Raw genomic sequence first — 14,653 nt, forward strand, 5'->3', positions numbered from 1 at the left:
TGGTGAGGATGCAGAGTTGTTATTTCCCGTTTGCATCATTACGAGTGGAAAGTGATCCCTGGGGTTCTTTCTGGTTCTTTTAAGTGTCTGACCCAGACTTCTTAGAAGGTAATTTAAGACCTGTCCCTTCTGTTCAGTTCTTCCTGTGGCCCTGAAGAATGCCAGGGCCATTCTTGTGAATGGCCATTAACTTTTGAATAACTGAGAAAAATGTTCTCTACCTCCTACATTTTTGAGGGAAAACAAAAGGGATGTTTCTGCCATGGTACATCAATAATGCTTCAGCTAGCTGTCCCATCAAGAGCTCAGTCCAGGATAGTTTAATTCACATTTCCAAGCCCAACTCGTTCATTCACACTGCAAACTGAATGCAGTCTGAGCCACTTTGCAGAACAGAGCCACAGTTTGGGAAGCAGGGTCCCTGGAGCCAGATGGGCCTGTGCTGCACTCCTGGTTATGCCACTACAGCACGTGCCAACTCCTAAGGCCTCAACCTCCTCAAGACCCAGTTTCTTCAAATGTAAAGTAGAGAAACTAATTCCCACTTCTCATTCGGGTGAGGATAAAATGAAACAACCTACAGAATCAGTTAAGCTTCCCAGGTAGCTCAGTGGTAAAGAATCCATCTCCCAACATAGGAGACTTGAGAGATGCGGGTTTGATCCCTGGGTTGGGAAAATTCCCATGGGGTAGCAAATGGCAACACACTCCACTATTCTTGCCTGGATAATTTCAGGACAGAGGAGCCTGGTGGGCTACAGTCCACGGGTCCCAAAGAATTGGACTGAGCATACACAAAAAAGATCTTCATGACCTAGATAACCACAATGGTGTGATCACTCACCTAGAGCCAGACATCCTGGAATGTGAAGTCAAGTGGGCCTTAGGAAGCATCACTACAAAGCTAGTGGAGGTGATGGAATTCCAGTTGAGCTATTTCAAATCCTCAAAGATGATGCTGTGAGAGTGCTGCACTCAATATGCCAGCAAACTTGCAAAATTCAGCAGTGGCCACAGGACTGAAAAAGGTCAGTTTTCATTCCAATCCCAAAGAAAGGCAATGACAAAGAATGTCCAAGCTACCGCACAACTGCACTCATCTCACACGCTAGCAAAGTAATGCTCAAAACTCTCCAAGCCAAGCTTCAACAGTACATGAACCGTGAACTTCCAGATGTTCAAGCTGGATTTAGAAAAGGCAGAGGAACCAGAGATCAAATTGCCAACATCTGCTGGATCACTGAAAAAGCAAGAGTTCCAGAAAAACATCTACTTTTGCTTTATCGACGATGCCAAAGCCTTTGACTGTGTGGATCACAAACTATGGAAAATTCTTCAAGAGATGGGAATACCAGACCACCTGACCTGCCTCCTGAAAAATCTGTATGCAGGTCAAGAAGCAACAGTTAGAACTGGACATGGAACAACAGACTGGTTACAAATTGAGAAAGGAGAGACTAAGTTTATCATATAAAGGCATTACTATAAAGTAATGGTATTTACTATAAAGTAATGGTAATTACGCATTACCACTGAGCAAACACACACACCTTTTTAAATACCAAAAGCAGCTGAAATTTTTTAAAAACATCTAAAAGATAAAAAATACACTACATAAGAAGAACTATATACAAAAGACTTGAAATACACATATATATAACACAAAGCGGTACTGTAAAAGGAGCATTACACATCTCCAGACTATATTAAGGGAATAAGTGGAGAAATATATGTTATCTTCATATAAGAAAGGGGGAATATAACATTGTTTATCTGTTAAAAAAATTTTTTTAAGGAAAAAAATTAAAAAGTCTCTCAATGGGAAGCGAGGGCATACGGTAGAGGATGATTGGTTGTTGTTGTTTAGTTGTTCACTCGTGTCCGACTCTTTTGTGACCCCACGGACTGTAGCCACCAGGTTCCTCTGTCCATGTGATCTCCCAGGCAAGAATACTGGAGTGGGTTGCCATTCTCTTCTTCAGGGCATCTTCCCAACCCAGGGATAGAACCGATGTCTCCTGCATTGGCAGGTGGATTCTTTTACCACTGAGCCACCTGGGAAACCAGAGGATGATACAGGAACAGAAATTAGACTTGTCTGAATATATTTTGTTTTAACAATTAGACCTGGAACTACGTAATTATTTTACATAAGTAAAATTAAATGAGGGACTTCCCTGGTGGCCCAGTGGTTAGGATTCCACACTTCCACTGCAGTGGGCATGGGTTTGATCGCTGGTCCGGGAACTAGATCCCACATACTGCAACTAAAGATCCTGCATGCTGAAACAATGAAGATCAAAGATCACACATGCTGCAAATAAGATTGGGTACAGCCAAATAAATAAATATTAAGAACAAAATACTCTGAAGTCTTGAATTTGAACAGAAAGTATCTATGTGTTTTATCTTAAAATATGTATACTAGCTTTGTGCCCTAAAAAGGCCTAGTAACAATAACCAATACAGCAGCAATGGGCCTTCTACAGCCTAGATTTACCTCTCATCACTAAAAAGAACGATGGGTTTTGTTGTTTTGTTCTATTCCCCTAAAAATAACTGACTTAAGGTCTGGAGCAGAAAATGGACAAGATATGTTTGGAACATCTTATCATACTAGATAGCAAAGTAGCTACCAAATATTACTATCAAAAGGGTTGTATCAAAAGGACTTGGGAGCCAACTTGAAGAGACTGCCACTGGACAACATTAAAGGGAATTTAAGCATCACTGATGTTTAATAACTGCAATGAACTGAAACACATAAAATTTATTTAATTCAGTAACTATGATACCAAAAATAAAAAAAAACAGCCCACTGGTCACTTTTGGAGGGTGCCAGTAAACTAACTCATTATTTAGAAAACTGGCAAAAAATGTGGACACTTTTCCTCTTTCCAATATGAACGGTAATGTAGACAAGTTTCCATTTATAGTGGTATTTCAGGTATTGTAAGAAAGAGGAATGGTAAAAAGACAGTATCACCATTTTGCAAACTTGGATCAATTAACAGATCTAAGCATTGAGCTTCAATGGGTGCAACACAGAAAAAGAGACAACCAGACATGATGCATCTTTGATGAAAACATACACCAGTATCTATGAGGTTTTCTTGCCATTAAATCTGAATTCACTCACACTTCCTGATCTATTCCTAATTAACAGGAAATACAAAGGGTAAAGAAACCTGTTAAATGACACCTTAGCAAAAGCCAGACTGGGAAAGAGATGGGAGAGGAACCTACCAGCTCAAAAAGACTTCAAGAAATATGCCAACTTTAATATAAAACCCTGTTTGGATTTTCAAATAAATTACTGAAAAATAAAGACATAGAAATTTGAGAATTTCAGTATTTCATAACATTAAGGAATTAATGTTTTTGATATGCTAATGATATGACTGTGTATCTTAAAAAGTTCATACCCACATATACTGAAGTATTTACGGATGAAATATGTCAGGCTATGTATGGTTAAAGAGGAATAAGTAGACAGTAGACAGTGGTATTAAATCAAGACTGGCCATGAGCTGATAATTACTGAAGCTATGTGACAGGTATTTCTTTTCACGTATTAAGTGAACAATGAAAAGAAACAAAGAAAAACAATAGAATGGGAAAGACTAGGGATCTCTTGAAGAAAATTAAAGATACCAAGGGAACATTTCATGCAAAGATGGGCAAAATAAAGGACAGAAATGGTATGGATCTAACAGAAGCAGAAGATATTAAGAAGAGGTGGCAAGAATACACAGAACTGTACAAAAAAGGTCTTAATGACCCAGATAACCACAATGGTGTGATCACTCACTTAAAAGCCAGACATCCTGCAGTATGAAGTCAAGTGGGTCAAAGGAAGCATTATTGCAAAGGTATTGGAGGTGATGGAATTCCAGCTGAGCCATTTCAAATCTTAAAAGATGATGCTGTTAAAAGTGTTGCATTCAATATGCCAGCAAATTTGGAAAGCTCAGAAGTGGCCACAGGACTGGAAAAGGTCTGTTTTCATTCCAATCCCAAAGAAAGGCAATGCCAAAGAATGCTCAAACTACCACTCAGTTGTACTCATTTCACATGCTAGCAAGGTAATACTTAAAATCCTTCAAGCTAGGTTTCAACAATATATGAACTGAGAACTTCCAGATATACAAGTTGAATTTAGAAAAACCAGAGCAATCAGAGCTCAAATTGCCAACATCCATTGGATCATAGAAAAAGTTAAGAGAATTCCTGAAAAACATCTACTTCTGCTTCATTGACTATGCTAAAGCCTTTGACTGTGTGATCACAACACTGTGGAAAATTCTTCGAGAGATGGGAATACCAGACCACCTGACCTGCCTCCTGAGAAATCTGTATGCAGGTCATGAAGCAACAGTTAGAACTGGACATGGAACAACAGACTAGTTCCAAATTGGGAAAGGAGTACGTCAAGGCTGTATATTGTCATCCTGCTTATTTAAATTATATGCAGAGTACATCATGCGAAATGCTGGGCTGGATGAAGCACCAGCTGCAATCAAGATTGCCGGGAGAAATATCAATAACCTCAGATATGCAGATGACACCACCCTTATGGCAGAAAGTGAAGAACAACTAAAGAGCCTCTTGATGAAAGTGAAAAGAGGAGAGTGAAAAAGTTGGCTTAAAACTCAACCTTCAAAAAACTAAGATCATAGCATCCAGTCCCATCACTTCATGGCAAATAGATGGGGAAATAATGGAAACAGTGAGATGTCATTTTGGGGGGCTCCAAAAATCACTGCAGATGGTGACTGCAGCCATGAAATTAAGACTCTTGTTCCTTGGAAGAAAAGCTATGACAAACCTCAACAGTGTATTAAAAAGCAGAGACATTACTTTGTCAACAAATGTCTGTATAGTCAAAGCTATGGTTTTTCCAGTAGTCATGTAGATGTGAGAGTTGGATCAGAAAGAAAGCTGAGCGCTGAAGAACTGATGCTTTCGAATTGTGGAGGCTGGAGAAGACTCTTGAGAGTCCCTTGGACTGCGAGAAAATCAAACCAGTGAATCCTAAAGCAAACTAGTCTTGAATATTCATTGGAAGGACTGATGCTGAAGCTGAAGCTCCAGTACTTTGGCTACCTGATGCGAAGAGCCAGCCCATTGGAAAAGACCCTGATGGTGGGAAAGATTTGAGGGCAGAAGGGGGCACCAGAGGATGAGATGGTTGGATGGCATCATTGACTCAATGCACATGAGTTTGAGCAAACTCTGAGAGACAGTGAAGGACAGGGAAACCTGGCATACCGTAGTCCATGGCGTTGCAGAGTCAGGACAAGACTTAGCAACTGTACAACAACGTGATAGGTACACTGGGGTTTGTTACATTATTTTACTTTTGCACACATTTAAAATTTTTCATGACAAAAAAATGAAAAATTTTCCCAAAGGTCTCCATGATTTCAGCACTCACTGGAAATGTGTGATGATGGAGGAGTGGGGTAACTGGGCTAAACTTCAGGATAGTTTCAGGGATGCAATGGGTGGGGTGCTTTTACCAGACCTGAGACCAGCCAGGGAGGCCAGTTTGTGAGCAAGAGGAACTCCATGTGGGTCATACTGAACTTGGGGTGTCTGTGGTATGTTTAGATGGGATTGCACAAGAGAATCTGCAATGGTGGGAATACTAAACTCCAGAGATGTGGGTGGAAGATGAAAATGGGTCAGTGGATGACATTACTAGGAGAAACTGTAGAAGAGAGGATCTCAAAGGAGTCTGAGCAGTCATAAGGCAAAGACTTGGATAAACGGTATCTTAGAAAATGGGAAGGCCCAGGAAGAGGTCTAGAACAGCTTTTAAAAGGAGGAAATGCTTAGATCTCACAACATACAAAAAATTAATTCAAATGGTTGAGCTAAATTTAAAAACTAAAATTATTTAAAACTTCTAGAAAAATGTAAATCTTTATGACCTTGAACTAGGCAATGGATTTATCACAGTCAATCAAAACACACTATTAAATAATAAAACCCACCCCTCAGATGGGCATGGAGACACTTTCGGAAATACCACCACGATGGTTGCCCAAGGAGAACCCCAAGTTCAGTTCCAAGTAGCTTGTGTTGGCTGGTGATGGTAGTACTGGAAAAAACTAAACTGGTAAAACATCTGACTGGTGACTGAGATTATGTAGCTACCTTGGAAATGGCAACCCACTCCAGTATTTTTGCCTGGAGAATCTCATGGACTGTAGCCTGCCAGGCTCCTCTGTCCATGGGGTCACAAGAGTCAGACACGACTTAGCAACTAAACCACCACCACCACTACCTTGGGTATTGAGGTCCATCTCCTTGAGTTCCATACCAACAGAGGACCTATTAAATTCAACGTACGTGATTTAGTTGGTTAGGAGAAATTTGGTGGACTGAGAGACGACTGTTACAGCCAAGGCTCAGTGTGCCAGCAGGATGTTTGATGTTGTATCGAGTTACGTACAAGAATGTGCCTAACTGGCATAGAGATCTGGAACGAGTGTATGAGGACATCCCCATTGTGTTGTGTGGCAATAAAATAGATGTTAAGGACAAAAAGGTTAAAGGCAAAGTCAACTGTCTTCCCCAGAAAGAACCTTCAATACTATGACATTGCTGCCAAAAGTAACAATTTTGAAAAGCCCTTCCTCTTGGGAGTCTGTCGCCATGCTTGCTCTAGCCCTGCCAGCACAGCCTCAGCAGCACAGCACGAGCACCGTCTAGAGGGATGCTCAGACAACCGCTCCCCTAGATGAAGGGAAAGGGAAGCTGGGGCCCAGCGGCAGATGTCATTTTACAGGCCACTGTCCTGTGATGTCAGTGGTGCAGTGGGTTTGCCACTTCATCATACAGCTAAGCAGAACATGTCCTTAATCTCTGGATGCTGAGAGATGGATGGGCTCTGGAGTGAATTTGGCAGTTCAAAAAAACACCTTCATTTTTTGGACCTGAGTGTTGGTTTTGGAACACAGCTATTTCCGTCTTGAATTTCAAATATAAAGATTGCTATAGTCACACGACAAAAAAAAAATAATCCCACAGGATGGGAGTCCTTGCAAATCATGTATCTGATGAGAATCTAGTATGCAGAATACATAAAGAACCCCTGCACCTCAACAGTAGACAACTCAATTAAAAATGGGCAAAGGATTTAAATAAACATTTCTCAAAAAATAAAATAAATAAAATTCCTGGCATTCCAGTGGTTAAAACTCTTGTGCTTCTATTTCAAGGGGCATACATTCAACCCCTGGTTTGGGAAACTAGGATCCCATAAGCCCTTGGCCAAAAAAAAAAAAAAAAGATATACAAACGGCCAATGCACATGAAAAGATGCTCAACATCCGAGTCGTTAAGGGGAAATGCAAATCAATACCACAATGAAATATCACTTCATACCCACCAGGATGCGTATAATAAAACAGGAAATACGTGTTGGCGAGGATGTGGGGAAAACGGAACCCTCGTTTATCACTGGTGGGAATGTTAAAATGGCACGGCTGTTATGGAAAACTGTTGGTTCCTCAAAAAGTTAAACATAAGAGATATCATATGTCCCAGCAATTCCACTTCTATGTATATGCCCAAAAGATCTGAATACATGTCCATACAAAAAACTCGTATACAATACTTTAAGTAGTATTCATAACAGCCCAAAAGTGCAAACAACCTGAATGTCCAACTCATCAATGGATAAAATATGGTTTACAATCCATACGATGGACACTTGGCAATAAGAGGAATGAAGTACATGCAACTAACTCCATGGATGAACTCTGAAACATGCTTAGTGAAAGCAGTCAGTCACAAGACTATGTATTCTAAGATTTCATTTAGGTGGAATGTCTTTGATAGGCCAAACCAAAGACAGACAATGTGGAACATCTCTACTTCAATAAAGATTAATTTAAAAAATTAAGACAATAGGGATTAGCAGTTGCCTAGGGTTGATGGGGGGGAATGGGGAATGACAGCTAGTAGGTATGAGGTTTTTCTGGAGTGCTAAAAATATCACGCATCACATAGTAGAAACTGTTATACAAACTTGTGAGTATTCTGAAAACCACTCAACTATGTGTTAAAATGGTGGAATTTACAGTGTGTGAATTTTTTTCTCACCTTGAAATATGGCGGGGGGCCTGTGCTCAGCAATATTAAATGCTGCAGTCAAGCCAGGCAAGGTGAGGCTTGGAGACATCACAGGACTGGAGCGTAGTAGTGATTATCCACTCACAGTTCTGTTATCATCTCTCCCCTATTTCATTTTAGTAATTCTGGCTGAACCCTAAACAGATTCTGTGGTTCCATCCCTCCTGCCATGACTGGCTCAAGAGCGAGCAAGTGATCTACTTTTGCCCAATCAGACTCCAGTACTGAGGCACATCTGTGAAATAATGCATTATTTTTAAGGAGAAAAAAAGAAACCATCTTCTGCCTCTGCACACTGGTGTCAGGCCGAGGTCTGGAGCAGCTGACTGGGGAGGGGTGGTGGGTAGACCACACTCTTGAGGGCAGAAAAGCTGGCAAGAACCACCTGGGTTCTTAGAACTACTCTATGCCAGGATTTTTCTTAGGGACAGAAATCGTCCTGTTTAAGCCATTTTTCTTTTTTAGAATCAAGAAAGCAGCCCAAGGCAGGTTACTGGCAACTCCTCCCAACTGGGCTTGGAGACAGGGCTCGGAGAAGGGAATCTGTTTTTATACTGTGTTCAGGTCAGAACTGCCACTGATTGAGCTATTAAGATTGTCGTAAAAGTCCTTACAAGGTTTTCACATCTACTTTCTTGGTTTTTAAGCGCAGGAACTCTCATGCTCCACAGTCAAATCAGTAAATATTTTCCAGGAAGGGGAAAAAAAAAAAAAAAGTCAAGCTCACCTTCCTCATTCGAATTTCTAGGTTAACAGGAAAAGATGGTTACTGAATATAATCTAAGCCAGTCACTTCACCTCTGAATCTCTTAACTATAAAATGAGGGTAACATCTACACAGGACTGACCCAAAGATTAAAGGACAGGAAGTGGCCAAACTCCTAGCCTGGTCTATGTCTCAACAGGTCTCAACAATCTGAACTCTTAACAAATACTGGTAAGGTAACCTTAACTGTGGCTTTCTCAAATCCTGCAACTTCTGTGCAATAACAAGTTGCCATACTCCGACTCTTTAACAGTTGTAACAGGCTCCACTCTGGACAATGACACCATACTTGAATAAAAACTAACAACCAACACCCTAGAACTATTTCAGCGATAATGGAGGCAAATGCCTGAAACTGCCTAAGTGGGCAAAGTATACCTTCTCCAAATAGTGCCCCCTAATACAAGCTGAACTTTGAAATTATTTTTCACTAAGGTCGGGGGTTTGAACCAGACTTTGCTACTCCTTAGATGTACACATAACCCTGAACAAGTTTCTTCATCTGAGCTATTTCCCCATTAGTAAAAAGGGTGTTAACACTTGGATTACACAATTGTCTCAAAACTGAAGGTCAGAGATAATAAACAGAAAAGTTACCAACAGAGAGCTTAACCGATATGAAAGCTCTACCTTTTTGACTAAAAGGATAAAATAACATAAGGCTTTTTAAAAAACTAGTCTCCAACTTATTGGGCTGGCCAAGAAGTTTTTGTTTTTCCATAAGCTCTTCCAAATTTTTGGCCAACCCAATATGTTAACTCCCCTCAAATGAGAGAGGTAACCTGTGAAAGCAAATTCAAACTGCAACTGTCAATTTACTGTAAGTTTGATTTCCTAACAGATGAGTTCCTGCTATTTACCTAAAGGAAAGGGTTTCTCTGAAGGGTCTTCAAGCTAAAGCAATTAAGTCCCCATTAACATCTTTGTTTCTGGAGCTAGAACACTTCACCAGCAATGACCAGAATTTAATCCCTTCTCAAGAGCAGGGTGCCATCTGCCTTACACATCCTATGGCCAACTGTCTAGACACCGAAGCACTTCCTTTTCACGTAAGGAATATATAGCTGTACCTATTAATTTGCTAACTTTAGAGACCTTAAATGTGAGTGAAGTGGAAAGGCTCTTTTACTGTCGCCTACCAGGCCAAAACCTTAGACCTACCAGATACCTACATTTAAAAATACACTTCAGGTATAACCAAGTACAGAAACCACTTCTCTGCTCCCAGCCTCTCACCACCAGTCTGCTCTTGGGATCTTTCCCAACTCCATGTAGCACTGTGTTCTACAGATGGACCATAAAGATCAACTGTACACAGCCTCTACACCTCACACCAGAATGCATCCAGTCCCAAGAGATTTGGGAGAAACCAGGCTCCCCCACTCCTGGGAAAAGATTAAAACCAGCATTCCAAGCCAAACTGTATCCAGCTTTATTAAAGATACTTTTCATAAACAATCATGGTATTTCAGGCAGGACATGGGCAGACAATCATTAACAGTATACAACTTTCAAACTCCCTTTTTCAATGGACTACCAAAATCAGAAAGCCACTATAAAACCTAATGAAATCTTCATGTGATGCTCTGAACAGGGAAAGTTTAGAGTGAGGGTTGACATTTCACATTTAGCATGTTGTTTAACAACTTTTCACAAGCCGACCCTGACTTTCAGGAAATGGAAATGAAAATGGCAGAAGTATCACTCTGAGGAGCCACAGTCTAAAAAAGGAACCGCTGCTCTTTTGAAGGACGCCCTCTCAATGGTGACACTAGAAAGTCCAGATTGCCTGACATACTGGTCATCAATTTTGGGGGGGCGCGGGGTTCAGGTTCCAACAGGTCTCTGGGTTTAGGGGAGTCAAGTCTATGCTGAGAGGGAGAAGAGGACATAAAAACTAAATTTTAGTTTTTCCACACCACAAGGCGTTTGTGCCAAGGTGGCTAATCTGTGTCAACATGAAGGAATCCCTCCCTCTTTCCCGGGAACCAAGAGGAAGTCTCTCAAAACTAGATGGGAAAGGTATTTTTCCCCCACGTCAATTCAGCTTCGGAGACATTCTGTTGGTGACGTGCCCTTCCCCCAAAAATCAACAATGAAGTGTTCTGTGTGCTAACAACATAGCTTAAAAAAAAAAAAGTAAAACAAAATTCTGCATTTTTATAAAACTTGATAAAAAATAGTATTTCAAACTGTACAGTCACCAGAAGTACACAGTTATCAAAAATGCACACACTTCACTTGGCATCTCCAGCACCTTCAGCTTTCTGTGCCTGAAAGACAAGGACAGAGGAATACAGTAAGTAGACTTGGAACCTATCTTAACTCATATCTCATTTACAGCACTACTCTGCTTCCAGAGCCAAGCTGTTTTTAGGTATTTTGACAGTGAGACTCTGTACTTCTTTTCAAAATGATTTAGTAGGTAACTTTACTAAGTCACTTCCCCTCAGGATCTTACTATAAAATCAGGGAAGGGGACACATCAGCATGACAAGATCTGAGGTTATTCCCACCTTGAAAACTATGGTGTAGCTAGTGTGACACTGAAGGAAAGGACAAGACTCATATCACAGCTCCATATACTGGATGGCAGAGACTTCAGGAATCCAGATTAAATTCACAGGAGGGGGGGAACCACAAGCAAACTCTGGATTAAAAGGGACACTTGGGAGTGATGCAGATGCAAGAAAAAGGCCATAAAAGCTTTTGGGATCAGTAACTGAAAGAGCAGACCTAAAGAAAGTGAAAATAGCAATCGTACCTGGTCTGTTTTGGCATCTCCATTTTCTGCAGGATTATTCCCATCCTTGCCAGCATCAGCTTTCCCCTTTTTCCCTTTGGGTACCTTCTCTCCCTTCTAAAAAGGGGAGGAAGAAAAAAAAAAAAAAAAGCTGTTTCTCCTCATTTCATATCACCAGGATACAGTCTGCAAAGCTCTGCACAGGACACATTTATCAAATATAAGATAAATGCCTCCCCCATTGACAAACAAAACCAAATTGTCGTCTTCAATGTACAAAATCTTTCAAGTGCAAATAACAGTGTAAGACAGCTTAAACACTTGGGTGTTTTAATACCCAAGTGCAGAATTTTCTGTAAACTGAAGACAGAAGTTTTGGTTAAGGACCAGCCCTAGTAACTTTGTCAAATCTCAACTTTGTGTAAATAAAAGAATTTGTTTATAGCAGGTCTCCCTGTCAGCAACATGAGAAACTATTCAGACTTTTGCGTAAATCCTATAGGCAATGTTTGTCTCACCATCTTGCTCACCTTTGCAGGGGCCTTTTTAGGCTTGGGCTCTGGCTTTGGAGGAGCAGGTTTCTTTTATTTGGGGGAGAGAAGGGAAGCAGAAAACATTAGTGCAATAGACCAAAGTAAACAACCCACAACCAAATCACAGTATCTCTGGCATAGAAGTTTCTCCAACTTTGTAAAGTTTGGGGTGGGCTTCGTATTAGAACTTATGTTCAGAAACCCACTCAAGCAACACTCAGAAGTGTCCCACTTTGGCTACAGTCAACACAATTTCAGAAGGAGCAAACTCCAATAGGCAAGAGACTAACTGTAACTCATGGGAAGTAAAGGGAATTGTTTTCCAACGCTTTTTAGTTTCAGGGAATAACATGAAAGTTTAGAGGCAGACACACTTACAGCAGATAACCTTGCAGATCTTCTCTGTGGCTATTTAAAAAAAAAAGAAAAAGAAAGTTACAAACAGGGCAGTTGAACTACTTAAAAACACAAGTTTTGGAACTAAGTTGTTCTGGACTTGACGGACTGAAGAGAGCTTACTGAGGTAAATTCAGGACTAAGGATATGGTTAATTACCACTGAAGGAGCCCAAAGCTTTGTGAGATTCCAAAAGTAGAAAGACTTACTTCGTCCTTCACCTTGGCTTTATCTCCTTTAGCATCCCCTTCAGCCTAAAAAAAAAAAAAAAAAAAAAGCAAAAGCTAAGAAAGTTGCAGCTTCTGAAGCAATTCTTAATGGTTCAGTAAACTTAAGTACCGGGGATGGGGAGGGGGGAATCATTGAGAATCTTGTACACAACTTTCCCCAAGACATACAAATCATCAGTTTGTAGCCTCTCCAGCTCCTTTGCAAATCCTCCAAGTGCTTAGAAAGCTCTAGGAGTGATCTTTTGTGTCAAGCTGCACGCCCAAGCAGGCTCGAAGCGCGCAGAGACGGCGAGTGTACGAGCCCCAAGCAGCCTGGGGAAGCGCGGGGAAACCTGGAGCGAGGCGCGCGAAGTGCGGCCCGCGCCGCCGCGCCAAGGAGAAGCAACAGCTGCACAGGGAGCAAACAAACCCCTCCGGGGGCGGGGCCCGAGCGCCGTTACCATGGCAGCCGTCGAGGGCGGGAGACGGCAGGAGCACGCAGCCGAGGCGGGGGGGAACCCGTGGGCGGCAGCGGCGAACACCGGCGCCGAGTCTCGTGCGCTGGGGCCGTGGGCGGTGCGCGGGTGGAGGCGGGGCCTCACAGAAGCCCCGCCCCTAGGAGGGAGGTTCCCGCCCCCCTCACGGCGGCGGTTTTTTGGCGGCAGCGCGTTCCCCCCGCCCGCCAACCCCGAACACCGCCTTCCCGCCCTTTCGGGTTTGAATTGCCCGCCCGCGGGGAAGGGACGGGAGGAGGGGGGGGAGAGCTTAGCCAAGGGGGGAGGGGGGCGCGGGGCGGGCACGTCGAGCCCGAGGGGAGCGGGATAAACAGCCGCCAACATGGCTCCTCCCGCCGCGGCCGCCGCTCCTCCAATATGGCCTCTGGCGCCCGCGGGCAGACGAACAGCGCTGGGTAGCCCGGGGCCGCCTGACACCGCCTCGAGATGCTGCGCCGGGCGGCTGAGCCTGCTCCAGTATCGCCGCCGGCTCGCGCGCCCCGAAGCCGAGGAGAGCGGCGGAGCAGCATTGGCGGTGGTGGTAGTGGCGGCGGCGGCGGCCCAGCGCCTGGGGCCCTCGCGCCACGTACCTTTCTCTTGGGCATGGTGGCTGCGGCGGCGGGACGTAGGCGCTGGACACGGGGATGCAGTGGCGCGCGGGCTTTAAGTCGGTCCAGGGGTCGCTCTCGCCTCTTCTTCACACTGCTCGGGCTCCGGGGGGTTTATAAAGTTTTTATAGCGCTGGGAGCCCCGGACCGGTTAGAACCGGATTTCACCTCCCGCCGCCGCTCATTGGCCCAGCTGGGGTCACGTGGGCGGGGTTTAAACTCACCTCCTCTGGAGGGAGTGAGGAGGGGGGCATGGGGGTGTAGGGCGCGCGAGACGGCGGCGCGCCGAGGGGGTGGGGGCGCAGTGGGGGAGGCGCGCGTCGAAGGCAGTAAATGGGGGGGGGGTTGTGGTGGTGGTGTGAGTCGGCGGGCTCTGGGTTTCGTCTCCCGCCAAGAGCTTGGCTTTTGCAAACTACCAAGTTCCTTCCACCTTATGCAACCGAGCTGCCCACTTCTCCAAGCCGTGCGACACTTGGGGCGCATCTCAGCCGCTTTCCTTCCTGTTCCTGCTGGGGGCCCCAGAAGAGGGGTTTTCTAGGCCTGGCCGCATTGCCCTTCTCCGCCGGAGGCGGGAGGAAGCGCGCGGCTTGGATGCACGGCTGCAGTTCCCAGGGCCGAGGCTGACGCCTGAAGTGGGGAAAGAGCCGGGAAGCCAGCTTGGCGCAGCCGGACGTGCATCCTTCCCAGCTGCCACTCAGAGGAAACCTTTCGTGCACCTCACCTGGAAGGCGGACCACTCGAGGTGGGGTGGGGGATCCA

The 14,653-nt window shown here is 43.8% G+C and overlaps 1 protein-coding gene and 1 pseudogene across 5 annotated transcripts; one reads left to right on the top strand and one right to left on the bottom strand.

The window, feature by feature from the left end:
* Positions 1 to 1,442: 1,442 nt before the first annotated feature.
* Positions 1,443 to 13,994, bottom strand: HMGN2 (high mobility group nucleosomal binding domain 2). Of its 5 annotated transcripts, XR_014081042.1 has the most exons (8): positions 13,877 to 13,994; positions 12,793 to 12,837; positions 12,566 to 12,595; positions 12,185 to 12,235; positions 11,676 to 11,771; positions 11,148 to 11,184; positions 2,174 to 2,283; positions 1,443 to 2,055 (listed from the first exon to the last, which is right to left on the bottom strand). XR_014081042.1 is itself a non-coding variant. In XM_081586455.1 (7 exons), the coding sequence occupies exons 1-6, from the start codon at positions 13,889 to 13,891 to the stop codon at positions 11,149 to 11,151; spliced, it is 273 nt and encodes a 90-aa protein (XP_081442581.1). In that variant the 5' UTR covers positions 13,892 to 13,994; the 3' UTR covers positions 1,443 to 2,055; position 11,148. The 5 variants fall into 5 exon arrangements, 4 of the variants coding, with proteins under 4 accessions (XP_081442581.1, XP_081442580.1, XP_081442579.1 ...); XM_081586455.1 differs by lacking the exon at positions 2,174 to 2,283; XM_081586454.1 differs by having other exon boundaries at positions 1,443 to 2,283.
* On the top strand, positions 6,042 to 6,752 carry LOC145540510 (GTP-binding nuclear protein Ran-like; annotated as a pseudogene).
* Positions 13,995 to 14,653: the final 659 nt, after the last annotated feature.

Source organism: Giraffa tippelskirchi, chromosome 3 (genome assembly GCF_054371585.1).
Source record: "Giraffa tippelskirchi isolate mGirTip1 chromosome 3, T2T-mGirTip1v1.2.pri, whole genome shotgun sequence".
Classification (NCBI taxonomy): domain Eukaryota; kingdom Metazoa; phylum Chordata; class Mammalia; order Artiodactyla; family Giraffidae; genus Giraffa; species Giraffa tippelskirchi.